At 42.0% G+C, this 25994-nt stretch overlaps 1 protein-coding gene and 1 pseudogene across 3 annotated transcripts; both read left to right on the top strand.

Annotated features, from left to right (window-relative positions):
• Positions 1 to 609: 609 nt before the first annotated feature.
• LOC139407984 (RAB6-interacting golgin-like) lies at positions 610 to 9633 on the top strand (annotated as a pseudogene).
• A 6710-nt stretch (positions 9634 to 16343) lies between these two features.
• LOC139407698 (paired mesoderm homeobox protein 1-like) lies at positions 16344 to 25758 on the top strand. Of its 3 annotated transcripts, none has more exons than XM_071151547.1 (5): positions 16344 to 17214; positions 20629 to 20804; positions 21902 to 22083; positions 24314 to 24375; positions 24671 to 25758. In XM_071151547.1, the coding sequence occupies exons 1-5, from the start codon at positions 16968 to 16970 to the stop codon at positions 24724 to 24726; spliced, it is 723 nt and encodes a 240-aa protein (XP_071007648.1). In that variant the 5' UTR covers positions 16344 to 16967; the 3' UTR covers positions 24727 to 25758. The 3 variants fall into 3 exon arrangements, 2 of the variants coding, with proteins under 2 accessions (XP_071007648.1, XP_071007647.1); XR_011634117.1 differs by lacking the exon at positions 24314 to 24375 and adding an exon at positions 23907 to 24015 and having other exon boundaries at positions 16426 to 17214; positions 24671 to 25690; XM_071151546.1 differs by lacking the exon at positions 24314 to 24375 and having other exon boundaries at positions 16426 to 17214.
• Positions 25759 to 25994: the final 236 nt, after the last annotated feature.

Genomic DNA, 25994 nt, shown 5'->3' with positions numbered 1-25994 from the left:
TGATATCGCCACCACACAACTCAAACGTCAGTTCACCAGTATGAACAAAACCGCAAACTGCTTTTTTTGTTCAAGCCCATACTGTTGTCTGCTAAAGATGATCATCTGTTGGCATCAACTTATTGGCTGTCCAGTATCCAGACAACCTGTCCCCAGAGATTCCTATACAGTTAATCTCTTTCTGTATTGTGTTGAGGTGGCAATTAAGGAGAATGAGAAGCTCAATTAAAGATGTTGCAGAACTGTTGTATTTGAAGCACCACCCCCTTCTGCCCAGTTTCCCTGGTGTTGCTGCTACGGCAACAACGTTGTTTTTACTATCCCTGTAAGTGTTGCTTCTGCGGAGAGATAGTTTTCTAAATTAAAACGTAGAAAGAACGACCTAAGAAGCATTAGGCTCTCGGTCTGATATGCGTTTTTGAAAACCTGAGTAAGCTCCAGCCATTGCACTGGCGCCATCATAGCCTTGACCACGGCATTTGTTCACCGATATTCCCTGATTTAGCTTCCTAGTACATATGGAAATTAGAAAGGTTTATGGAGGGTTACTGACTTGGAGGGTTACTGTCAAAATGGTTTATTAAATACATTTACAAAAAATAGACATCAATGACAGGCACATGGGCCCCTAGAGTTCATGGGAAACCTCCCCCTGTGGGGGTGTCCGATATGCCAGTGTGAGTGTGTGTGTGTGTGTGTGTGTGTGTGTATGTTTGCAGTATATGCTTGTGCAATTTACTGGATATACCCTCCCTCAAAGTCATTTTTGCCTGATCTTATTTCTCTACATTGAAGCATCTTTCTATTCATTCATTCAAGAGATTCCATCATGCAACTTTTCCTGATTAGTTTAGAAGCCAGATAACAACTGTATCCAATCACAACAGATGTCTTGAGGCCAAACATCACTGCCTGCCTTCCTACTTTTATACACTCTTGTTTACAGGAATGTTTTCTATTAATCCATTTGTAATCCCCCAAAGTGTACGACCTCTCATTTCAAACAACATGTGTATTGTTTTATTACTTCATTATGTCTCCAAGAAGGGTTTTAAAAATAATGAAATACATTTTATGTAATTGTTTATAAAGAACATAAAAATCCCTACCAGGCAAAATGCTGTAAATTAGGGAGAGATTATAACAGGTCTTTAGTTGGAATAATGACTCATTTTGTTCTTCATAGCAACAGAACACCAACCATAGGCCTTTCTAATTCAATTAGTGTCCGTGGAGGCTGACGAGGCTGGCGCGAGGCGTTTCTAGCCCATAAATCTCTACTCTCTGCTCTCAGCAGGGTCTCCTTAGCCCTGAGGCTGCTAACAACCCAATCCATGACTGCTGTTAGTTTTGTTCCCCTCGTTTAAAATGTAATTAAATCAGGTAATAAGGGTGTGGCGAATGGGTTGGAATAGAGGCCTTATACGAGGCTACTGTAGCTCTAGGGGAGAGATGGATGAGGGACCGTTGGACATGAAGACTACTGCCAAACCATGGACTGCAAATGAACATGCATTCTCTCTCTCTCTCTCTCTCTCTCTTGTTCTCTTTCTCTCTCATTCTCTCTCTCTATTTTTCACTTTCTTTCTCTAATTTCTTTCTTATTCTCTCTCTTTCTCTGCCCCTCTCTCTCCCCCTTCTTCTCTCCCTCTCCCCCTTCTTCTCTCCCTCTCCCCCTTCTTCTCTCCCTCTCCCCCATTCTTCTCTCTCTCTCTCGCCTGATTGGGACCAGATGTGAGCTCTACTCTGGGACAAGGCTGAGATGAGAAACAGTGAGCCCGCCAGACCCACAGTTACATTTATTAAACCAGTAATGAACAAAACAATAGCAGATTAAATGTGCCATAGTTTAAAAAATAAATTTATTAAGAATGTGATTTTGAGTCCAAATTGTGGGGCCGTGCTGGAGGCAACTAGTGTGTTTGTATTTGAGTATTGTTGTGTCACTGCGAGTGAAAGTGCTTTTTTTTCTCTGTTCATGTGCTTCTCTGATTCCACAATCTAGGCCCTTTAGGAAACTGGACGAAGCCTGTAGCAGACCATTTAACCAGTTGTCATCACCATGACAGTTGGCTGTATGGGAGCTCAGTACTCTGTGAGTCATCTGTAGCTGTTATCAAGTCCAGTCTAGATCAAAACTATTCATTCAACCACATCCCCATTTCAACAACATTTCGCTCCAACTCCATGTCTCTTCCCTAATCAACTTAGTATCTACGCATCTCCACATCTCCTCCCAGGCTGGCCCATTCTCCATCTCTCTTTCTCTGTGTATCAATCCCATCCTACTGTTTATGGTTTACCAACATCATCTCAAGACAAACTGACAGGCTGGATCTTCGCATGGATGCTGGATCCCCTCCAACTAAATCTCCAACCTGCTACTTAGCTCTGGGGCTGGGGCCTGGGGTTCTGGCTCCCTTGTCAGGGCTTGAAGCTAGCTGGATGTCAGGGCCTGGTGTGTACAAAGGTCAGCTCACTGGTGTGTACAAAGGACCGCACAGATGAGGGCTGCCAGGGGAAACAGATGGGCGGGGAGGCAGGTGAGACAGATAGACTGGGCTCCATTGTTTCATTGTGTTTCTATTTTCTACAGGTGTGACACCTCTGAGCCCGGAGCACAGACCTCTGTTCAGATGTGTGAGAAGAAGACTCTCCAAGAGCTATACAAGGGTTTGGCACTGGTTTAGCATGGCACAAAATTAGAGCCACTTTGGGGGAAATAATGATGGCAATGGGACTCTGGCAATGACTCCCTGGGACAGCAAAACCCACATAGCAGAACGTTACAGCATATTGAATATTAATATATCTGAAACTACTCCAGTGCAGGCACACCTAATTGGGGAGATGGAATGGGGAGAGTGGAAAAAAAAGGAGACCAATAGAAGCCGGTAGAAACTAGGGAGAGAGGAATAAGAAAAAAGTGGGAATTGTGCAGATCTTTCCCATTTTTCTCCTCTCCAAAAGAGGATATAGGAATAGTGTGTATGTGGGTGGTGGGAAGATAGAATGAGAGACAGAAAAGGGGGGAGAGAGAGAGTGACAGAAAACGGGAGAGGGGGAGAGAAATTAAGACAAAACAGTGTGCATGATGTCAACTGGGGTCAGCGCTCCAAACTCACTGCAGATGGCAGGACGAGAGGTCAGGGATGGAAATTAAAGAACAAATTTGGGACAGGAGCAGGGAAGGCTGTTCTGGAGTTGGATAGGGAAGGGGGACAGAGGGGTCAGAGCAGCCCCAAACATATGGGCTTTTTAAACAGCAATTAGATGCGCCGCCGCGTCTACCTCGGCGCTACGGGTACAGTTTGACCCCCAATCATCCCCAATTTCTCCTGAGCCCTCTGACTCTCTGAGATGTGTCCCCTCAGATTGGCTGTTTATCTTTTGGCCCGTTTCCTGTTTGACTAAAAGTGAAGATTATGGATGACAGTGAGGGCAAGGGCAACGCATGCACTTGCTGCATGGCCATGCTTTCAGACCCCCCCCCCCCCTCACCCCTATTAGTCACTCTTTTTTTTAAATTAAACCTGATTGATTGTGATGATAATGCGCACTCCCATTTGACATTCAAATTCATTGTCTATTCAACACTATACTAACTATATGAATTTTTTCCATTATTTTAGGCAAATAAAATGACACGTTCTATCGCGTACTACTCCAATATCACACATAATGTTCATTTTATTCCCCTGTTCGTCTTTCTCTGACTAAGCTAAATTGTATTTCATGAGAGAGCATCATCTATAAGAGAATGCTTTTTATGTTTTTTTAATCGTTTTTTTTTTTAAATCTGCAGCAAAACATTTGGTTCAATCTGACTTCTGACATACTGTAGAAGTGTTACTGAAGATAATATGTCCCCTAAGAATTCTTCCCTTTTTCTTGTACTGCATACTACTACATGCATATTTTTTTGGTTTATTGGGCTGTAAGAAATCATGCTGTCGGTAACTTCCTTGTCCTAACATCTGTACTACAGTATAAATGAATCCTGGTTATAAATGAGGGGGATTCAAGTTGATGATAAATAAATGGTCCTTTTTTTTCATGAATGTCCCAGATGTCCCGTCCGTTCTGTGACATGTTGTTATGGACCTCATGGACATAGATTGTATTTATTCATTACATTCCACCTTCAGAGAGGTTCTGTTCTAAAGACATAAATAAACGCACTCCAAATTGATGCTTAGTCGCTGTATGTGAAAAGGGGGTGCACAACACAAAGAACTTTCTCCCAGGCTTGCACACACACAGCCATGCCCCTACACACGTGAGCGGCAAACTTGTCCTCTGACACTTTGAACCTTTGAACCCTGCACAGCCATAAACCTCCCCCACCATCACATTCCCCCACCTATAACAACTGTGTGTCCCTGTATGTCTTCTCTATAATAAGGGCCCCCCCATACATCCCAGTAATCAGGGAGCCAAGATCGTGGCCGCCCCATCTTAGCTTGCCCTGACACAAGCAGCCAACACACTCTAAATGACCAGCAGCAGGTCTTTCCTAACCCTAACGGCCATCTGGCACTTAATGGCCTGGCCATGGCTATTAAGTCCACTGACTCCACAGCAGAAAGCGATAGGTCTACTGTGACTGATGAAGTAAACATAGATCCCTGACTTATCGCTCGGATCCCTCTGCTTTCTATCCAGTCTATTTGAACTTCATGCTGTTAAGCATTGCAAAATGATTTAATTGACCTTTGACTCCTCTGACCCCCAAGGGTAAATTGAAGGAGATGATTAGGATAGAGTTTGATTAGGTAAAGAGGAAGACGAGATAAACAGATATTTCCTGTGAAATGACTTAAATATTACTTAAATAATCCATGTTTGGTTTTGTCCTTTTGTTTTTACCAAATATTGAGTACAGGGTTTGACAAATAAGTCAGTGACTGACCTATGAAGCCGAAAGTTATCTCTGAAGGCTGGCAACAACAACAAAAAAGTGTTTTCAATGGTGTCAGGGAAATCTGACCCTAGGCCAGTGCTTATGGGCAAACTCTGGCTCTGAAGCATACTAGCATCCAAAGTATATGCCAGTATTTAACTTTTTCCATTATAAAATAATAAGCTTTTTGCTCACTGATGAATTTCAGTTGAATATTTTTGTGTGTTCAAACATGTGTTCAACAGTGTCCCTTCACCGGTCCTATTTGTCTTTTGGGTTGTTTGACGTGGCTTCAACAAACAAAGATTCAAGTTTTGCTCAAATGTGATTAACTTTGGCAATTTTTAGCTGGTGGTTATGCTAAACGTTTAATTTGATTAGTTAGTTCATTAGTATTAGTGTTAGTTTATTAGTTAACAAATATGTTGTCGCTAAATTCCTGCGATATTAAACGGCTTGAGGGAAGGCTTTTCGGGAAGAGGAGCTACAAAAGTTGCAGCAGAAAGGTAACTTCAACTTGACTTTAAGCTAATGCGTTAGCATAATTTAGCCATAGAGGATCTGTCGACTTTCCACAGATATCCATTCGTTCGTAAATGAGGTTGTTACGTCTGGCTTTAGGTCGTGGGCTGAAACTGGCTGCTACTAACCGGAGTCGGCAGAAGTTGCAGCAAGAGAGAGCCCTCCTGTTAGCTTCTCAGCAAAAGAGTTGACCCAGTTTGCCTGCATAATCACCCGAGCAGCAGCTCACTAAGACACCCCCCACCCCCCGCGGTTGACTAAGCCCCCGCCCCAGGCTGTTATTCAGCCCGTCAGTCCATCGTCACCCTCACGACGCCTGTGAAGAGATCCAGCCAAAAAGAACCCCTTGCCATAGACCATGCCCCTGCACCAGCAGAGGTCAAACCACCGATTGCCAAGGAGTTGGAAATACAAGAGATGGAATTGTTAGTCAGTCTTTGATATAATAGCTACGTTAGATATAGAGCCATGTGTTATGATGATCTTATCATAGTTTCATTTGACATGTCAGTGATGTTTTTGACACTCACTGGGTCAAAAAACCAAGAAGAGTGCAGTATTGCGTTAGTAAAAAAACGTATCTAAGGCAGATTACTAACTGACTGTCCTTTATTGTTTATAGATCATATGCATAATTATGTCTGTTGACTGCCTTTCTCTGTGTTGTGTAAAGACTCCTCGTTGGTATTATAGGTGGAGAATACTTGCATAGAGCTGCTTCAGCAAGACCAAAAGATGATAGAAGAGAGGAAAAGCGCAAGAAAGCCCTCCTGACCAAAACCATCGCTGAGAAGTAAGGACATGACCCATAGTTCACATTATCAGTCCTAACTACTCTCTGATACCAATTGTTTTGTATGAACACTTTCTGTTAAATAGAGAAACTTCCTGGTTACACATCATGCACAAATTCACTCAACTTCCTGTTTTGTGTGAACCCAGATCCAAACAGACCCAGGCCAAGGCTGTGAAGCAGAAGAGGATCCAGAAAGACTCTGGCCGACATGGTGACCAATGACAATGGCATCCTGAGAGGTGTGATCGAGCAGGCCAGCTGGGACAACAACACTGCAAGGTAGACACTGAATGCAGAACATGCAGAATCCTTGCTACAGAGATGGATTTCTGTTCAATCAAGATCATTTTTCACGCGGGAGGGTTAGCCTGTTCCCTACTATGGATACTAGGACTCACCACACTCAAACTAATATAAGTTAGTCTATTTATGCTCAGTTAATTCACCTAATTAATGTACTAACACACATTTTTGTTATTTGTATCACCAACAAAAAAGCACAACAGTCTGTGCTGTGCTCATACGAACATCTGTGATTTTGTTGCCTCCATTCAACCCTGGAAACAATGCCTCCTACAGGTTATTCAGAGTACTCCTTCAATACATCACAATATACACTGAGTGTAAAAAAACATTAGGGCCACCTTCCTAATATCGAGTTACACCCCCTTTTGCCCTCAGAACAGCCTCTTATTGTCGTGGCATGGACTCTACAAAGTGTTGAAAGCATTCCACAGGGTTGCAAACACAAGTTGACTCCAATGCTTTCCACATTCGTATCAAGTTGGATGGATGTCCTTTGGGTAGTGGACCATTCTTGAACCACACACAGGAAACTGTTGAGCGTGAAAAGCCCAGCACCATTGCAATTCTTGACACACTCAAACCGGTGCTCCTGGCACCTACTACTATACCCCGTTCAAAGGCACTTAAATATTTTGTCTCGCTCATTCACGACGTGTTGCCGTGCCCTCTTCATTCCTCTGAATGGCACACATACACAATCAATGTCTCAAGGCTTAAAAATCCTTCTTTAACCTGTCTTCTCCCTTTCATCTACACTGATTGAAGTGGATTTAACACTCACTATAGCTTCCAGCCAGGGTTGGATTGACCTAGCACTAGCTAGCATGCTGGGGTCTTGCTCACATGGCAATCAACCGCCTGCAAAAACAGTATTTCATCGCTTTCAATGGAAAGCTACACATATTTAAAAATCGAATTTGTTACGCTTACCGTGAAATGCTTACTTACAAGCCCTTAACCAACAATGCAGTTCAAGAAATAAAGTTAAGAAAATATTTACTAAATAAACTAAAGTAAAAAAAATGAAATCAAACAGTAACTCAAGAAAAGTACATCACAATAACGAGGCTATAATCCGGGGGTACCGGTACCAAGTCCATTTGTGGGGGCACCGGTTAGTCGAGGTAATTTGTACATGTAGGTAGGGGTAGAAGCTGCTAAGGAGCCTTTTGGACCTAATGGCGCTCCGGTACCTAATGGCGCTCCGGTACCGCGTGCTGTGCGGTAGCAGAGAGAACAGTCTATGACTTGGGTGGCTGGAGTCTTTGACAATTTTTAGGGACTTCCTCTAACACCGCCTGGTATAGAGGTCCTGGATGGCAAGAAGCTTGGCCCCAGTGATGTACTGGGCCGTACGCACTACCCTCTGTAGTGCCTTGTGGTCGGAGGCTGAGCAGTTACCATACCAGGCAGTGAAACAACCAGTTCTCAATGCTGCAGCTGTAGAACTTTTTGAGGATCTGAGGACCCCATGCCAAATCTTTTCAGTCTCCTGAGGGGGAATAGGCTTTGGGCCATGATAGTTTGTTGGTGATGTGGACACCAAGGAACTTGAAGCTCTCAACCTTCTCCACTACAGCCCCGTCGATGAGAATGGGGGCGTGCTCGACCCTCCTTTTCCTATAGTCCACAATCATCTCCTTTGTCTTGATCACGTTGAGGGAGAGGTTGTTATCTTGGCACCACATCGCCAGGTCTCTGACCTCCCTATAGGCTGTCTCATCATCGTTGGTGATCAGTCCTACCACTGTTGTGTCATCTGCAAACTTAATGATGAGTCGTGCCTGGCCATGGAGTCATGAGTGAACAGGGAGTATAGGAGGGGACTGAGCATGCACCACTGAGTGACCCCCATGTTGAGGATCAGTGTGGCGGATGCGTTGTTACTTACCCTTATCACCTGGGGGCGGCCTTTAAGGGAGTTCAGCATCCAGATGCAGAAGGAGATGTTTAGTCCCTGGGTCCATAACTTAGTGATGAGCTTTGAGGGTACCATGGTGTTAAATGCTGAGCTGTCATCAATTAATAGCATTCTCACATAGGTGTTCCTTTTTTGTCCATGTGGGAAAGGGCATTGTGGAGTGCAATAGAGATTCCATTATCTATGGATCTGTGGATTTCCGTGGGGTAGCAGAGAGAACAGTCTATAACTTGGATAGCTGGAGTCCTTGACAATTTTTGGGCCTTCCTCTGACACCGCCTAGTATATATGTACACACTACTCTCTGTAGCGCCTTACGGACAGATTCCGAACAGTTGCCATACCAGGCAGTGATGCAACCAATCAGGATGCTCTCGATGGTGCAGCTGTAGAACTTTTTGAGGATCTGGGGACCCATGTCAAATCTTTTCAGTCTCCTGAGGGGGAAAACATGTTGTCGTGCCCTCTTCACAACTGTCTTGGTGTGTTTGGACCATGATAGTTTGTTGTTGATGTGGACACCAAGAAACTTGAAACTCTCAACCCTCTTCACTACACCTGTCGATGTTAATGGGGTTCTGTTCGGCCCTCCTTTTCCTATAGTCCACAAACAGCTCCTTTGCAGATGTGGTAAAATGCTTGTGTTTCTCGCTCCAACAGTGCAGTAATACCTAGCAACACCCTTTGAGAGTGGGGTCACGGCCAGTGTCTGCCATTAACAACAGCGACTCTGGAGCAATTGGGGTTAAGTGCCTTCCTTGCTCAAGGACACATAGACAGGTTCTTCACCTTGTTAGCTCGGGGATTTGAACAAGCAACCTTTTGGTTACTGGCCAACGCTCTAACTGCTATGGCTATGCTCCCTGCCGCTCTAAACGGCTCTCGCTCAACACGTGCAGTCCCTTTTCTCTGAAATTCCACGAATCGCTACAAAATAAACTATTAAGTATATTCCCAATTCCATCCGTATTCTCTCCTTTCCTGTTCAGGAAGCGCTATGAGAAGTTGGAGGCTGGGCATGTGACGGCCAAGCTGGACCTACACAGGAAGACTGAGATAAAGAGCAACTGATGGAGCACCTGTGCCATCATCCGGCAGAACACGCTCTGCAAGGCCCACAAGCTGGAGGAGCTGCTGCAGCAACTACACCTTTCAGGCCACAGAGGAGGAGCAGGAGGAGGATAGGAAGAGCAAGGAGAAGCGGGAGGAGGAGAAACAGAGGATGAGTGCCACAGAGAAGCAGGGAGTGGAGAAGGTCCAGGAAGAGGGAGGGAACGCTGCCCAGTCTTCCCCAGATTTGTATGCATGTGATGCCTGAGAACTAGCTCACTGAGAACTGAGTCTTCGTTGTGGAACAAACATGAGTGTTTTGTTATTGTTTGTTGGGGACGCTTTGTCTGTGTGCTCTTAATGTGGCTGTGTCTAAAATGCTCTGCCTCGAGCTCTTCTTTTACACAACATTTGACCTTACATCAAAAGAGAATGCTCTCTCTTTCTTTCTCTCTCCATCATTTCTTCCCGAAGCAAAATGTAGAATTGAAAGCATATCCGTTTTAGAGTTGGTCTGTTTTAAAAGGAGGTGGTTAACGTTTTTCTGTGCAGTTCCAGGGTACAGATGAATATAAGATACTAATGTTCAATAAAGCAGCACTGTTCCAGATCTAGTCTGTCTGTATGTCGTAGATCATCATATTATCTTGGGGGTTTTGCTATCAAGTGCTGGTATTTCTCAAACCCCAACTCAGTCTCTGCCAGTCTCAGTGGGCTTCCTTGGTAAAGACTTGCAGAATGGTAAGGTGATATCTCATAATGTATGTATGTATTCTCTCGGAAGAAACTGCTCCTCGGCATGTTACTGCCGTTACATACCACTATGGCTTTAGAAGAGCTGGTTTTCAGTGGCGCTCTATGGAACAAATGTGTCTACATCAATATATATTTTTTTATCTAATATGAATGTGCTGCAGCTAGTTGTTTTGTGTGTACAACAAACGTTCTATCCCTGTGTGTGCCCCGGGTACCAAATGATCAATTGTGTATACTTTTTTTTTTCTTAACCTTTAAATCCAACATATCTGAAGTTTTGTATTGAAATGGGGGTGGATATTTCAACATTTATTTGACACTGCAGTTTGTATTTAGGTATGTTTTGTCCTTTCTTTTTTCTTAAGAAAATACATATTTTCTGAACATATGCAACTGCACAAAACCTATTAACCGTAACACTTGTTAATATGTTGCTCACGTCATCTTGGTCTGTTGAATTAATGTGAATAAAGTATTATAATGAAATGGATAAGAAACCTGTATGTCTTTTATATCGGATTTATAGGTTTTGTTTTTGTCATTTTCATCTTCAGAAAGACGTATTGTGAATGATCTGTTTCAATCTGTCTTTCTAACTGAACGGCTGAAGGGTATCTGGGTGAAACAGATTCCTTGGAGTTTGTGCTGCCGGGGTGGAATTAACTGAGAATATTTTCGAACTCAAGTCATTTTAAAGTCCAGTGTTCTGTAAACCACTCTGAGATTTTACAGCGATTTGGTCACATCTGGCCGTCTGAAAGAGAGACCATAAACACAAGTATTTTAATTAGTTAGCGAGTAGTGAGTGACCTCTGAATGTCCCCTCCACCTCACAGGTCACCGCTTTAATGCGTTTGATATCCTGCCTGAAATTATATTTTACTAATTTGTTTTAATAACAACAATGTGTTATTTACTGAAGAATGTTTAAAGGCTAGTTGCGTGCAGGCCTATGCTTCCTCAGAAAATAGTTTAGCGACTTTTCTTGTATGGGATAAATCAAAATGGAAAAATCAGAGCTGACTTGGAGCCTTTTCATTTAGCTTTTTATCGTTTTTGATAATTCAGCAGTAGTATAATTGGGGTATTGGCCCAATGATTTTGAGATCTATAGGCTATAAAGGTAGAAGACTACAATAACACGAATTGGAAAAGACTATTAGCCATTTGGTTTGGTGAGGCGGTGGGGCCAAACAACTTCAGAGAGCGGCAGACTTCTAGAGCACTGTGTGATTTATGTGGCGCTAGCGTCCCTATACAGGTTGAGAAAAGCCGTGTAACCCGAGAACCGACCACAGAGAAGCGGTGAGATCAACTTTTACTGAAAATCTCCGCCATCTGGCTCATCTGCGTTATTGAATTTTGACGTTGGCACTGTGGGCTATGGGAAATGTTGGCCCAATAATGAAATTAATATAATTTGCACAAACGATTAATAATTAAGGTATAGGACGAATAGCATATGCCCAAATGTTTTAATGAATGAATATGCTATATTAGTCTCAGGCTGATCGCTGCCTTCACTATTCTGTTTCACTTGTGAACGCAGAGATCAGCTTGGATCCATGAGACACGAAAATAATATTGCCAATTCATTAATTAAAAGAAATCACATTGGTTCCACCACGAACAATTCCTCAAGATGTATATGGAAAAGTACACGTTAAATTTCAAGTCAGGTCTATCAAGAAAAAGTACACTGACATTAAACAACTGATATTTGTTAATTATTTGTAAATTATACTTAATGGTGGAGAGTTCAATTATAACTGCACTGCATTATGTATCTATGCAGTTTACTTAGGGCGGTAAAAACGAATGTTTGTGGAAAAGGCTCTAACAAGCCAATGTGTAGCCTATATTTGAGATTCTTGGGTCAAGTTATTTATCAAGAAGTTATTTCTAAATGGGTAGGCCGATGTGTTAATCACAGCCATATTGAAATCGATGAATCATTATTCATTGCATATATATATGAACCCTGAATTTACCTTTTGGAGAAAATATGTTTTTGCATTTTCATGTTGCTAGTGACGCTGGAAGACTCTTGGGCAAATAGACATCGCCTGAAAACGACTATCAGCAGTATAATAATCATTTAGACTTGGCCTAGCCTAGTACTAGCCTATATAAATAGACACAGTCTTCAAACAACATTTGGATTGCAATGAATAATTTAGAAACTGTGCTAGGCCTATAGTTTATTGAACGAACGTCAATAGCCTATCGAATATGATTTCAGTTGGTCTTTAGTTAGAATTTTCGTTACTTGTTAAACATTTATGCTTTAATAATTGTGTGAATAAATACACATAGGTGAAATAACAATTGTATCAAAATTGTTTGAAATTGTTCTGGAAAAATATTTCGTGTGAGGATAATGAGCATTTGATTGACATTGAAAACGCTACTTGCAGCTATGGTCAACCAACCAGCGCTTACGCAACCCCAATGAAAACTCACACTTTGTGTTTTTCTATTGCATTGTTGTTGATTCTGTGGTGTCTTAGGTAAAAGTTTGTATTTTCCTTGGCTGAATGACGTGCACCCATCTCAGGCGGCGGCATGGGTCTCTATGGGCCGGGATGGCTGGCTGACCGCAGTGCTGTCCAGTGACCCTTGGTGCTGATTGGACCTTATTTACCTAATTGAGAGTAAATAGCCTCCTTGTTGACTTTCCATATTCTGTACGGGATACCATGTGTTGCCTACAGCCCCCACACCCCTCCTCTCCATCCCTGATTGCAGCAACAAGGGAATTCTCATCGTCAGATCTGTTCTGAATACATTAAAATCCACAATTGGCAGATGCTTTCAATAACAATATAATACAAATTGTAAATTTCTAATTGAGATAATCTAAATCAATTTATCACACAGAAGCTATTTGATTTTAACTGGTTCGAGGTCATAACAGTAGATAATTTACTACAAAGGTTTCCACTTAGATAGTATTGATAACGGTATTGCCGGTGCGGCATAGTGTGTGCGTAATTTCAGGCACCTCTTCGCGGTTTGGGAATGGTTTCTGGCTGAAGGGACATGAGCCACTCTCTCTCTCTCTCTCTCTCTCTCTCTCTCTCTCTCTCTGACTCTATTTAAGAAGAACTCGGAGCGTTAATTGCGAACTGCCTGTGTGTGGTGTTCCGACAAAAACAATCTGTTCCCGATTAAACAACACACAGAGTTTACAAAGCCCTGCGCGAGTGAAATTAATTCACCCGCGCTGATTCTGATTATAAAGCCAACCGCTGCTGTTGCACTCTTCTGTAGGCAACGGTTTCATGCTTAGAGCATGCATATTTTTTATGTCATTGCGCTATAAATCTCAATTTTAATTCATTATAAATGCCTTGTTATATAGTATTGATGTATTTATTGTTATTTCAGTTTCTGTATTCCGGTCATGGTCTAAACAGCTTCCCAAACATTCATTTTGTATAAATGTTTTCAGCACTGTAGGCCTAATTGTGGTACACAATTATTGCAGCTTGAAAACTGAAGACTTATATGAAAAAGATATTTCTATGACGTGTCTATACGATACCCTGTATCCCTGTATCTACTTGCAGCTGCTTCCACAAACAGGCCTACGTATCAACATGATCCTGGTACATTACGTTTCCCTTATTTCTGTAGCTACTCTTTTAATAACCAGAGTGAATTCCTTAGATGCACGAAACAATGATTGGATTTGTAATGTAAAAAATAACAGGCCAAAAGTAAGTGTGAAGTGTGTGATCAAAATGATCTTATTGTACCTGAGAATTGAAGGACTTTACATCAAGGCAATAGGGGGCAAATAATAACTACAACGATGGTATTTCATGGAGGCACGTCTCACTTTCGTCGCTTCCCACATGAAATTAGTTTAATCTTCTCCATTGTTCGTAATATGTCAGTGAATCTGGGCTTATTACGTTTTACAAGGTTAAATAATGAATTGAAATAGTAAACATATTATGTAAAAAATAAAAATAAAAAGATTGCCTTCATTTGCCCTATAAAATGTGCGTGCGTAAAGACGCACCTGTATCGCAGGGGCATATTTGGTTCCTTGTAAGATGGGCAACGATGTTTATGCTTTATAAGCACACATATGAATTATAAAACGTTTTGTTCATAATTTGCACTTTTTTTATGAAAATAAAAACATTACCACTGATTTTCTATTCTCCTCTCATAAAAGTTCCCATTACTACATTGAATAAGACATTTAGTACATGTGCCACGCTAAACAAGGCATACATATGAGTATTCCATCTGAGGATGAATTTAAAAAAAATAATAATATCAATGTTGGTTCCTTAGGTGTACACTCCCACTGGGCATAGACATTAGTTCAATGTTGAGTTTTGATTTACAATTGGTTGAGTTGTCAACTAACATAAATGCAACGTGAAATTCAACAAAACATTTCAACAAGCCATTGGACTTAGATTAAAATTTGAATGAAAAAAGACGAAATGCCCTTACTTTGATTACTTTTTGCAAATCCAATCATTCAAATCCACTGATTCAACGTCATCACGTTTATTTTGGGGTTGAAATGACGTGGAAACAATGTTGATTCAACGTCATCACATTTATTTTGGGGTTGAAATGACCTGGAAACAATGTTGATTCAAAGGTAAGTTCACACCTATAGGATGGCACATTCCATGGAGTTACATTGACTTTTTGGTCAGACCACGTGGAAACAATGTTGATTCAAAGGTAAGTTCACACCTATAGGATGGCACATTTCATGGAGTTACATTGACTTTTTGGTCAGACCAACATGAATGATAGGCTTTTAACTTTCTCGTATAATATATATTTTTAAGCTGGAGTGAAAATAGTATATGGAACTTTAAGAAGAGAAGAGGTTTAGGTCGAGACTTTTAGGGAGGCACCAGCATGGACGTGTAGCCAGGAAAAGAGAATCTGGCGGGGAAACTAATGATGAAAAAGTCTACTTTACCCTCGCGCCTTCATTAAATTAAATACATGGAAAGAACTAAAGCAGCGCATCTGGATTCAATTGCATGTCTTTGATGGCATCAAGTGTTCTTTTCCCAGATCAGGGGATGGAAGCTGGGATGTCTATAGCAGCTTGGAGCCTATATAGTCTACTCCTAGCTCCCATCTAAACACATGGACCCCCCCCCCCGCCCCTCATTCCCCATTCCTCCTTCATTCCTACATGTCACGACTAGCCCTCCTGTCAAGACCCCCACTCAGAGCGTGCACAAAATGAGACCCCAATTCTAAACCCAAGTCTAACAAATATATGTTTGTCAGACAACGGCTTGTGTAGCCTAATAGAATGTCTGGGGTTTGGTTTTGGTTGTACCATTGAGTGCCAGGGGGAAACTTAGCTAAGCTATGACAATAATGGCATGATCACAGTTTATTAATAATAATATATTGGTTGACATTGCTTTATGTTGGGATTATGTTGAACTTTACCTATTGTAGCCATCCATGTAATAGCTGCAACGGGCAGACGAAATGTCTTGTCAATGTCTCTTCTTAAAGCTTTTATCAAACATAGCATTTACAGTATGACCTATCCTTCAATGTCCACATATCTGAGGAAAATAGAGGCATGGGCCACGGCTGAATCCCGTGCAGTAATAATGATTTGATCTGTGGCCGAGTACCCCGACAGTTAATATCTCTTTACTGGCTCTATCATCGCACTGGGGGATAATTACGCCTCCCCTACAGAGCTCGCGGAGCTCTTCGTGCTGCTGGTTCCAATTAAGGGTTTGGTTAAGGTTGCCAAAGGTTCGTTAAAAGCCTTAATCAGTGGGTTCTGGGTGGTGGATATGTTGTTGGTGTGGTGTGTGCTGCTGAAGTGGAGGGCAGAGCTTTAGGAGGACGGGAGAATAGAGAGGGGGTCTGTGAAACGTCAGAAACAGCACAAAGGCATCGCCAAGTAATTACGGGTTCCTATTAGGGTCCATATACCCTCCCAGGGGTCTCAGCGTTTCATTTACTCCCCGGCTGGTACAGGCAGCATCCGCAGCGTGCCAGCGTGAGGCTCGTTTGAAGTTGCAGGGCGAGAGAGAAGCAGCGAGAAAGAGAGACAGAGAGAGAGAGCGAGAGAGAGAGAGAGAGAGAGAGAGAGAGAGAGAGAGAGAGAGAGAGAGAAAGAGAGAGAGAGAGAGAGGGGGGGGGGAGCAAGAGAGAGAGAGAGAATGTCGACTGATTCTCACTGAGAAAAAGCAATAGCTCCAAGAAAGGCGGCGGCGTCCAGCCTCTCAGTGCCATAGCTGAGCCGAGCCAGCTTTACGCACACACGAGCGCATCTGTTCGCCATCAGCACTTTCTACTAAACTCAGTCAGTTGCGACCGTGAGTCAACAGGAGTGGGAAGTGGGACAGGGCTTTTTAAGAGTACTTCTTGAAAACCCAGCTGCAGGATGCTGTGATTTTATATGGTGACCTATATTTGTTGTTTATGCGCGTGTATGGATGGGCCAGATGCATAGAGATTTGTGATCCCGGGAAGCAAACGAGGAGAAAATCTTTTCTCCTCTGTCTGTAGAAGTTTGGTTTACCACTACTGTTCCGTCTGGATGTGAGCCGCAACTTTGCTTTGCTTGGAAAACGTAGGCTTCTCTGCTGGTTTGGAAGCGCTGTTCCTGTTCGTGAGTTCTGGGATCAATTTGGCTCGATTATTATTATTGCTCCAATTTTTTTCTTCTACTGCATCCTATTTGCGTCATGACTTCTAGCTATGCACATGGAATGGACAGGCAAGCAACGATATCAAATCGTTTGGAGAGCTCGATTACATCCAATCTGGAAAACCTTCAAGCCAAAAAGAACTTCTCCGTGAGCCACCTGTTGGACCTGGAGGAGGCCGGAGAAAGGGTTGGGACCCAGGCGGACGAGAGTGTCGGTGAGGCGGGGAGGAATATGCTGGAGTCCCCTGGGCTGACCAGTGGGAGCGACACCACTCAGCAGGAGAGTAAGTGCAAAGTGCACTCCAAGTGCAGCCTATACACTCGGGACTGACGTTGTCATCAACACCTTAACGCAGAAATAGATTTTCTAGGCTACATTACCAAATGCAGGCTACAATCTTGAAAAATGGGTTCCAAAAGGGATCTTAGGCTGTTCCCATAGGATAACCATTTTCAGTTCCAGGTAGAACTGTTTAGGTTCCATGCAGAACCCACTGGGAAAAGTGTTCTACATGAATCCCAATTAGGTTCTTCCTGGAACCAAAAGGGTTCTACCTGGAACCAAAAATTGTTCTTCAAAAGCTTATCCTATGGGAATAACCGAAGACTCCTTTTATGCTCTCGATACCCCTTTTTTTTCTAATAGTGTAGGTCTATATAGGGTATATAAACCCATTTTGAGAGGGTTTTAATCCGCAAAATAATCCGCATTTTTTGATGGTTGAACCCATTTTGGTGTGCGCCATCTGTAATTTAAGTGGGGACTCTTTGGAGCCACGAATTGTATGACCATCACACAGGCTACTTGAAGCTACTTTAATTTATTTTCATTAAGTCTTGTCCAGGCTTGTCCAGCCTACCGCGCGCATGGAAGCAATCCTTCGTGACTCATGGTAATATATCATTTCTGACGGCTACACTAAAAATGGCCATTCATTTACCATTAACACTCCGATGTCAACGAAGTATGGCAAATGTTGGTGGATATGGTCAGTAAAATAAGTCAAGCTTTACAATAATAAATCAAACCACTACTATTGAGCCGTGCACAACTGCCCAGATTACTTAAAATGGGTCAGGATAGCCTGACCTATGGTTTGTCTATGACTCTTTTAAAAAGGCGATTGATGAGACTGAAGTAAACTTGAATTACACCCCAGTAAAAGCAAAATAACACCGTGGTGCTTTTTCCCACTCAGCCATGCCGTTGAGAGAGTAAATAAACCAGTCAGGTCCCGGGTGATACGCCCTCATATCCAGAGTCATTTGGAGAGGTTGACAGAAACGTTAGTGTTTAATGACTGTTATTGTTATGATATGGGTAAATCAGACCTCGAGGAGAAGTGTGTGAGACATGGGTAAGGGAAGGCGCTAGGTGATGTCGTTAATTCAAAGCTATTTCGCTTGTCAAACAACTTCAGCATATTTATACCTAATCATTTTGTCATAATTATCTGATCTGTCTGCTAGACATGGCTCTGTACCGGATCAATTAACAAAACCTCAGTTGATCTGCTTGTCAAGAATAAATATGTTCCTTAATGAATCACGTTGGATGTTTGTGTCATGTTTGGAATTCTTAAACACATTCATCGAAAACAAACAATACCCGTGTTGTGATATTAGGAGGTGCACATAGCTTGGATAATTACCATCAAGCCAAGCCAATAAATAAATCATTGTAGTGAATTCTCTCACTTTGACAATATATTACCAGCATTTTCACAAGAGCTTTAACGGATTCCCAAAACGAGTTTTGCATGGGGGGTCACCTCGCAGTAGGCTCGAGACTATTATAATTTGGTTTAGGCTTAAATGCACATGATTTATAACCATCCGCTTTAATGCAATGGTTTTCACCCCATTTACCACCTAAAAGCTTTGTTGGAAGTGTGCTAGGTCAGCCTCCAGTGAATCATCTCACACTTTTTCAGTAAGAAAACAATAACTGCACTTTTGGCCGAATGTGTTTTACGTAAACCTTCCAATAATAAAAACATGTTTTAAATTAATTCGTGTACCAGGGACAAACATTTTCCTAGTGCAGAATTAGCCTAGTGATTTTCATTTAGGCTTAATGTTTTAAGTTAATTTCGAAATGACACATTAGCCTTTTTGGCAAGGAAAAAAAGCCGCAAAATTGTATCCAAAAACAAATATTATGATTATAATATTATGGCAGGTGTTGTCTTGTGAAAATAGTGTATATTACATTTTTCCATGCTAAATTTATAAATATTGATTTTTGAAGGCCATTTTCCAAGCCCATTTCAATAGTATACATATAATTCATATTAATTACCCAATAATAACACAACTAGCATTTAAATCCTGTAATGTGGTCTGCTGCGAGCCCCTTTGACTTGGCAGTTTTTCTTCTTCCATTATTAGTTTACAACGAAATACAATATTTAAATGAGTGAATTGCAGCTTTACAGCATACAACATTTGGTTACAGATGAATAATATCCATGGTTAAGACACGCGAATTAGCACTGGAATTGTGTTCTCAATGTGGATGGACAGTGCGCATTCTGTTTTGCTATTATTAGTCTGTCCGGTTATATTCTCGATATTTGTATATTCCTGATATTTTATTTTAGGGCTGCGCTATGGGCTCGCATGCATTCTTGTTATGCACATCATAACCAAACTTAAGATAAGATAATGTGATTGGTAAAATAGTCAAAACTATACTCTATTCTGTTTCACACAATGGCATACACAATGCATGTGTAAAAGTGCAAATGTGTGTGCCTTGTTGCTTTGCAACAAAAATAATTATTGCTATGAGATTAGGCCTTCAATGATACACTCAGAAAGGCTTAATCATGTCACATTCACCATGGGCTTCCTCTACAATGGATGGGCAAAAATCACCTCCATGTATTGTGGGAACAGTACATTTTTTTTGTCCTTCAGTATGCAATTGCAACTATCCCGCAGAATGGATGTGTAGGGTTATTTTTCATTAACACATGACTGTAGCAACAGTAGAAATGTCTGTAATGCTTAGCACAATAAGATCATGGAAGAAGTCAGGTCATACATCCTCTGAGAAGAGAAACAAAGCAGATCTAGTTTCTGATCTACAAGAAAATACTTTTCGCTCCTTCTCTCATCACATTACATGATGACAACAACCTGAGCGTGTTGCCACGAGAGTTGTAGAAAATGGTACACAGTGGGCACACTAGATGACAATATGGTGATCTTGACCAGAAATGTGTTTATCTGTACCGTAAGCCTGTGTGTGCCTGTATTCCGTATATTATACACAGTATATCTCTATCCTAGTAGAGTTTGAGTTAGAGACGTTTATTAAAGTGTCCCTCAACAATGACGCAATCATTTACAATACACAATACAGGGGGAAAAAAACGCACATTGTGGACCACTCAAATAGAGTTTTCACTCAAATAGAGTTTTCACTCAAATAGAGTTTTCACACACGAAAAACAATCCTAGTTAATGGTAGTGTGCTTGTCTATGTGAACATGTATGTGTATAAATTCAATAATCAAATGTGGGTTATAAAAATACATATTCGGAGCAGGCGGCAAACAGTGAGCGGACATTTACTTTCGTGTCTCTAGTTAGGTTATAGCTAATCCCGTGCCAGCGCAAAGGCGGATGTCTACAGTTCTTCTCCTATTTCCTGCGTCTGACAATGTTGTTGTTGTTGTGTTGTGTTGTAGATGAGCAGCTGAATGCGGAGGAGAAGAAAAAGAGGAAACAGAGAAGGAACAGAACTACATTCAACAGCAGCCAGTTGCAGGCTCTGGAGAGGGTGTTTGAGAGGACACACTACCCTGACGCCTTCGTCAGAGAGGACCTGGCACGCAGGGTCAACCTCACAGAGGCACGGGTGCAGGTAGGACCATAGTAAGCGATTTTGTATGCGCGCATAAGAAAGACACCTCAGCAAAATCCTAATAGGTGATCTCTCCCCTAGGACCAATTGAACCTTGTAGCCTATTCACGTAACTCGGACAAGATAGTGTACAATATCTACACATTCTTCAATAATCTCGGGTAGATCTTGATGGTACAGTTGTGTATGTGTGTGTGTGTTTGAGAGAGAGAGAGAGAGAGAGAGAGAGAGAGGGAGGGAGAGAGAGAGAGAGAAGGAGAGAAGGAGAGAGAGAGAGAGAGAGAGAGAGAGAGAAAGAGAGAGAGAGAGAGAGAGGGAGGGAGAGAGAGAGAGAGAGAAGGAGAGAGAGAGAGAGAGAGAGAGAGAGAGAGAGAAGGAGAGAGAGAGAGAGAAGGAGAGAGGGAGAGCAAACACATCTGCGATTAATGCGTACCAGAGTGAGATGCAGAAATCCTTTGATAAAAGAGACTTTGGGCTCATTCCTGAAGTAGTGCGTAAGTGGACACTGTGCCTCCAAGAGCCTCAGCACTCCCAAAGCGTTAAATAATGGATTTGATTTCAGTGTGGAACGCCATTATTAGTAATCCCAGTCAGGCCCCTTGATCTACTAATAAAGGAGACTTGTGGCAGTGTGTGTGTGTGTGTGTGTGTGTGTGTGTGTGTGTGTGTGTGTCTGTGTGTTTGCGTGCGTGCGTGAAGAACAAAACGTGTGTGTGTGTGTGGTTGAGTGTCACTGGCTCGAAGCACTGTGAGGAAGTTTGGTTGTTGAAAGGACAGTGTTTGGTCATCATGGTGAGCGATACGGCTGTATTATGTTACAGCATCTAAAGATATGAACAAAGGTTTGAAGAATTGCCTGTTCGAACATGCATGTAAACCTATTTTACACATTGTAAAAATTTAAAACATATGAGTGATAATTTACATAGATGTATGTTGTAAAGGATTTATAAAAGGTATTAAAATATGTTTATTTACTGTAATTTATATATATATCATTATTGTCATTATCAATTGGACTGCTTTCATTCGAGGGTCCAATGTATGTTAATTCCTTGAATGAGAATGTTCTCTCACATTCTGCTGTTTTTCTCCAGGTGTGGTTTCAGAATAGAAGGGCCAAGTTCCGTCGGAATGAGCGCGCCATGTTGGCCAGCAAGAACGCCTCGCTCCTCAAGTCCTACTCCGGGGATGTCACAGCCATAGAGCAGCCCATCGTACCCCGCCCTGCCCCCCGCCCAAACGATTACCTGTCATGGGGTAGTGCCTCTCCTTACAGGTAGAACCTCTCGCCCCTGTCCTGACTCCCCTGCGTCCTCAGGCTCCCTCTCTCACTCTACCCACCCATTCCTCTAGCAATAATCACATCTAACCTTACCACCCCTTCCTTAACACCACCCTTACCTCAGACCCCAAACCCTCCATAACACCCCACCATCCATAACCTCCAACCCTCTTTCCCCTCACTAACACCCCACCACCCCTAACCTCCAGCTCCATCTCCCTTCCATAATATCCCACTGCTGTCTGTTGTTGTTTCATTTTCCTCCCTTTACATCTCACCTCCCCCACATTCTACACTCACCTGTGCATACTCCTCCAATTTACACTAACCCCTATAGATCCCTCTTTTGGTCCGCTTGCCACCTGGATCCAAGGAAACTGTCACCGTATTCAACCTTGGCTTTGATAAACAATAGTCAGGTTTAGTTTATAGTGTGTTTAGTTTTGGGGATTTGTACTACAAGTAATGTTAGAAAAGCATGACCTTGTTTATCAAAGCTTCAGTGATAAAATTCAGTCAGACCCTGCCTCTCTCTTTATATCTCTCTCTCTCTATCTCTCTCTCTCCTCTCTCCTCACTCTCTCATTTTATTTTCTCCAGCTCTACACTCTCTCCAAGGACTTTCCATATACACTACCATTCAAAAGTTCAGAGTCACTTAGAAATGTCCCTGTTTTTTAAAGAAAAGCACCCTTTTTTGTCCATTAAAATAACATAAAATTGATCAGAAATATAGCGTAGACATTATTAGTGTTGAAAATGAGTATTGAGAGTTCCTCTTTCCAGTGTCTGTGTTCTTTTGCCCATCTTAATATTTTCATTTTATTGGCCAGTCTGATATGGCTTTTTCTTTGCAACTCTGCCTAGAAGGTCAGCATCCCGGAGTCGCCTCTTCAATGTTGACGTTGAGACTGGTGTTTTGCGGGTACTATTTAATGAAGCTGCCAGTTGAGGACTTGTGAGGCATCTGTTTCTTAAACTAGACACTCTAATATACTTGTCCTCCTGCTCAGTTGTGCACCGGGGGCCTCCCACTCCTCTTTCTATTCTGGTTAGAGCCAGTTTGCGCTGTTCTGTGAAGGGAGTAGTACACAGCTTTGTACCAGATCTTCAGTTTCTTGGCAATTTCTCGCATGGAAGAGCCTTCATTTCTCAAAACAAGAATAGACTGACGAGTGTCAGAAGAAAGGTCTTTGTTTCTGGTCATTTTGAGCTGTAATCAAACCCACAAATGCTGATGCTCCAGATACTAAACTAGTCTAAACAAGGCCAGTTTTTTTTGCTTCTTTAATCAGCACAACATTTCAGCTGTGCTAAAATAATTGCAAAAGGGTTTTCTACTGATCAATTAGCTTTTAAAATTATAAACTTGGATTTGCTAACACAACGTGCCATTGGAACACAGGAGTGATGGTTGCTGATAATGGGCCTCTGTACGCCCATGTAGATATTCCATAAAACAAATCTACCGTTTCCAGCTACAATAGTCATTTGCAACATTAACAATGTCTACACTGTATTTCTGATCAATTTGATGTTATTTTAATGGACAAAAAAATGGCTTTTCTTTAAAAATAACAAGGACATTTTTAAGTGACCCCAAACTTTTAATGTTAGTGTACTTTAATGATACCCTGTCCATGGCAGTTGCAATCGGAGACCTATATTTCCAAACCATTATGCATGAATGTTTTGTATAATCTATGGTGACATTGCACAATATAGATCTAGTCCTATTCCTAGATCTATAAAGTATCTGTAAAAAGGTCGGTCTCTCTCTCTTTCTTTTTCTTCCTTCTCTCAATTCTTCTTAACAGAAGGGATGGGGCGAGATCCAATGACCCTCATGAGGAGGTGATAATCTGAAAACAAACTGTATTAAATCCACTGTTGACCCTTGCGACCTTCTCTGCAATACAAAACCAAGTAATGAACATTAGAGCAACAGCAGGCTCCACTGGGCAGGATTTTTTGTGACTCTGGTTACATTGGTTGTGATTTACAGTAATCCCCCCCTTATGAAACTCAGTATAAAAGTGTGACCTGGTTGCTACAGCCAAAAGCTCCATTCTCCAATTGGACCTCAGTGGGGAACACTTTTCTGGCCTGGCTGTATGCACTAGTGGATAGTCACATGACCAGAAGTAATACCAGTGAATACTATCACACTAATGTGGTCGTGCTAACACATACATTTAAACACCATTTATATATTCTTATTAAGCTGGTACCCAATGCCGGAGGGAGGGCCAATGCGAGTACCACAGAAAATGCTGCCCTCAGAAAGCAAGTACTCTTTCACTTTACTTTACTCACTGGTTACTTTCTTCTTCTTTTTTTTTTTGGCTTGTAGTCTTGATATTAAAAAACAACAACATTGCCATCATTAAAAACACTACCAAAATCTTGACTTTCACAGCCATGAACAATTCAACACATTTAATGTTTTTCCTCATTATGAGTTTTGCGATGTTAATATCGATGCTATTCTAGTTGAACTCACACTGCTATGTTGGCTCGATCGCCGCTGGTTACAGTTCTATCTGACCTCTGTTTCCCTCTGTTCCATTCTCTCCTCCAGTACCATGGCAACCTACCCCCCCACATGTTCCAACTCCAATACATCCCAGGGAATGAACATGGCTAACAGCATCGCCAACCTGCGGCTCAAAGCCAAGGAGTACAGCTTGAACCAGGTGCCCACGGTTAACTGAGGAGAGAGGGGGGAGAGAGTGCTTCACGGTGGGGCTGGGGGCAGGAGCGGGGACTCTCTCTCTCTCTCTCACGTCTGTCCCACACAGAAAGACAGTCAGACCCCAGCCTGACCCCCACAGGGATGATCAAGATATGACCACCCTCCATGGAATTTTAGCTTGAAGTCTCCCCTCGCTCCAGAGCGTCGTCGCTATAGTGATGGACGTGCTTCCTATACTGTCCTCATACCTGAAGCATCAGATGAGAAAGCAAGTGACGCGGGGGGAATCTGAGAGGCTGTTTCTGTGAGCTGCCTCTCTCCTGTCCTGAGCATCGCTGAAATGTCGCTGCCTGTACCTTCCAATGATACCAAAGACATCGAGACTGAGACTGGATGCTTCAGTCGTTTTTATTATTTCTTTCAATTTGGTGTTGACTGAATGAAAGGCTCATTTCCAAAGATATCAATGGAGAGGTGTTCTCTCAGACCCTGACAAAATAAATCTGATTGTCAGACTGTCAGTGTCCGTCTATAGTTTGACTCACGTTCAAGACCACAGTGCCCATGCTGGGGGTGAGGAGGAGACACCAGTATGGGCTACTTTTCAAATGGAATGTCTTTTTGTAATAGAGCTGATCAATAGGATTATAACACCAGATTGGGATGAGCAACGTTCCGCTCAACAACAACAAACAACAACAAGGACTTATCCACGCAAATTGGGAGGTCGCAAACATTTATACATTTAAAGAATTTTAGTTTTCACATACTGTATCTTTCTATTTTATGCCACTGACAAGCAAACTTTTTTTTCCCGACGCATTCCGATTCATGTAATGGTACACTATACCGGAAAGGCTAATGTAACCTATTTCTGAATCCAAGACTGTAGTTTCTCTTAATCTTGGTATGGTATCCTTTATTTGTAACAGATAATCATGCATATGAATAAAATACACTTCAAGCAAAGTAAAGCCACTGTGTCAGACTCACAGGGTTGAAAACTATCGGAGAGTTGCACCATCCATCCGTGACATCCACATGAAGTACTTAAACGGATATAAAGATGTGATCGCTTTTAGTGAACAAAGTGAATCATATCAACTTTTTACTTTGGTTAGTTTTATCTTTATATGACTCAAGGGAGGACTTATCCAAATAGGACTTATCCAAATAGGACTTATCCAAATAGGACTTATCCATAGAGAAC

Source organism: Oncorhynchus clarkii, chromosome 4, assembly GCF_045791955.1.
Source record: "Oncorhynchus clarkii lewisi isolate Uvic-CL-2024 chromosome 4, UVic_Ocla_1.0, whole genome shotgun sequence".
Lineage (NCBI taxonomy): Eukaryota > Metazoa > Chordata > Actinopteri > Salmoniformes > Salmonidae > Oncorhynchus > Oncorhynchus clarkii.
The sequence above is the reverse complement of the archived record's forward strand: the minus strand, read 5'-3'. Positions and strand labels throughout refer to the sequence as shown.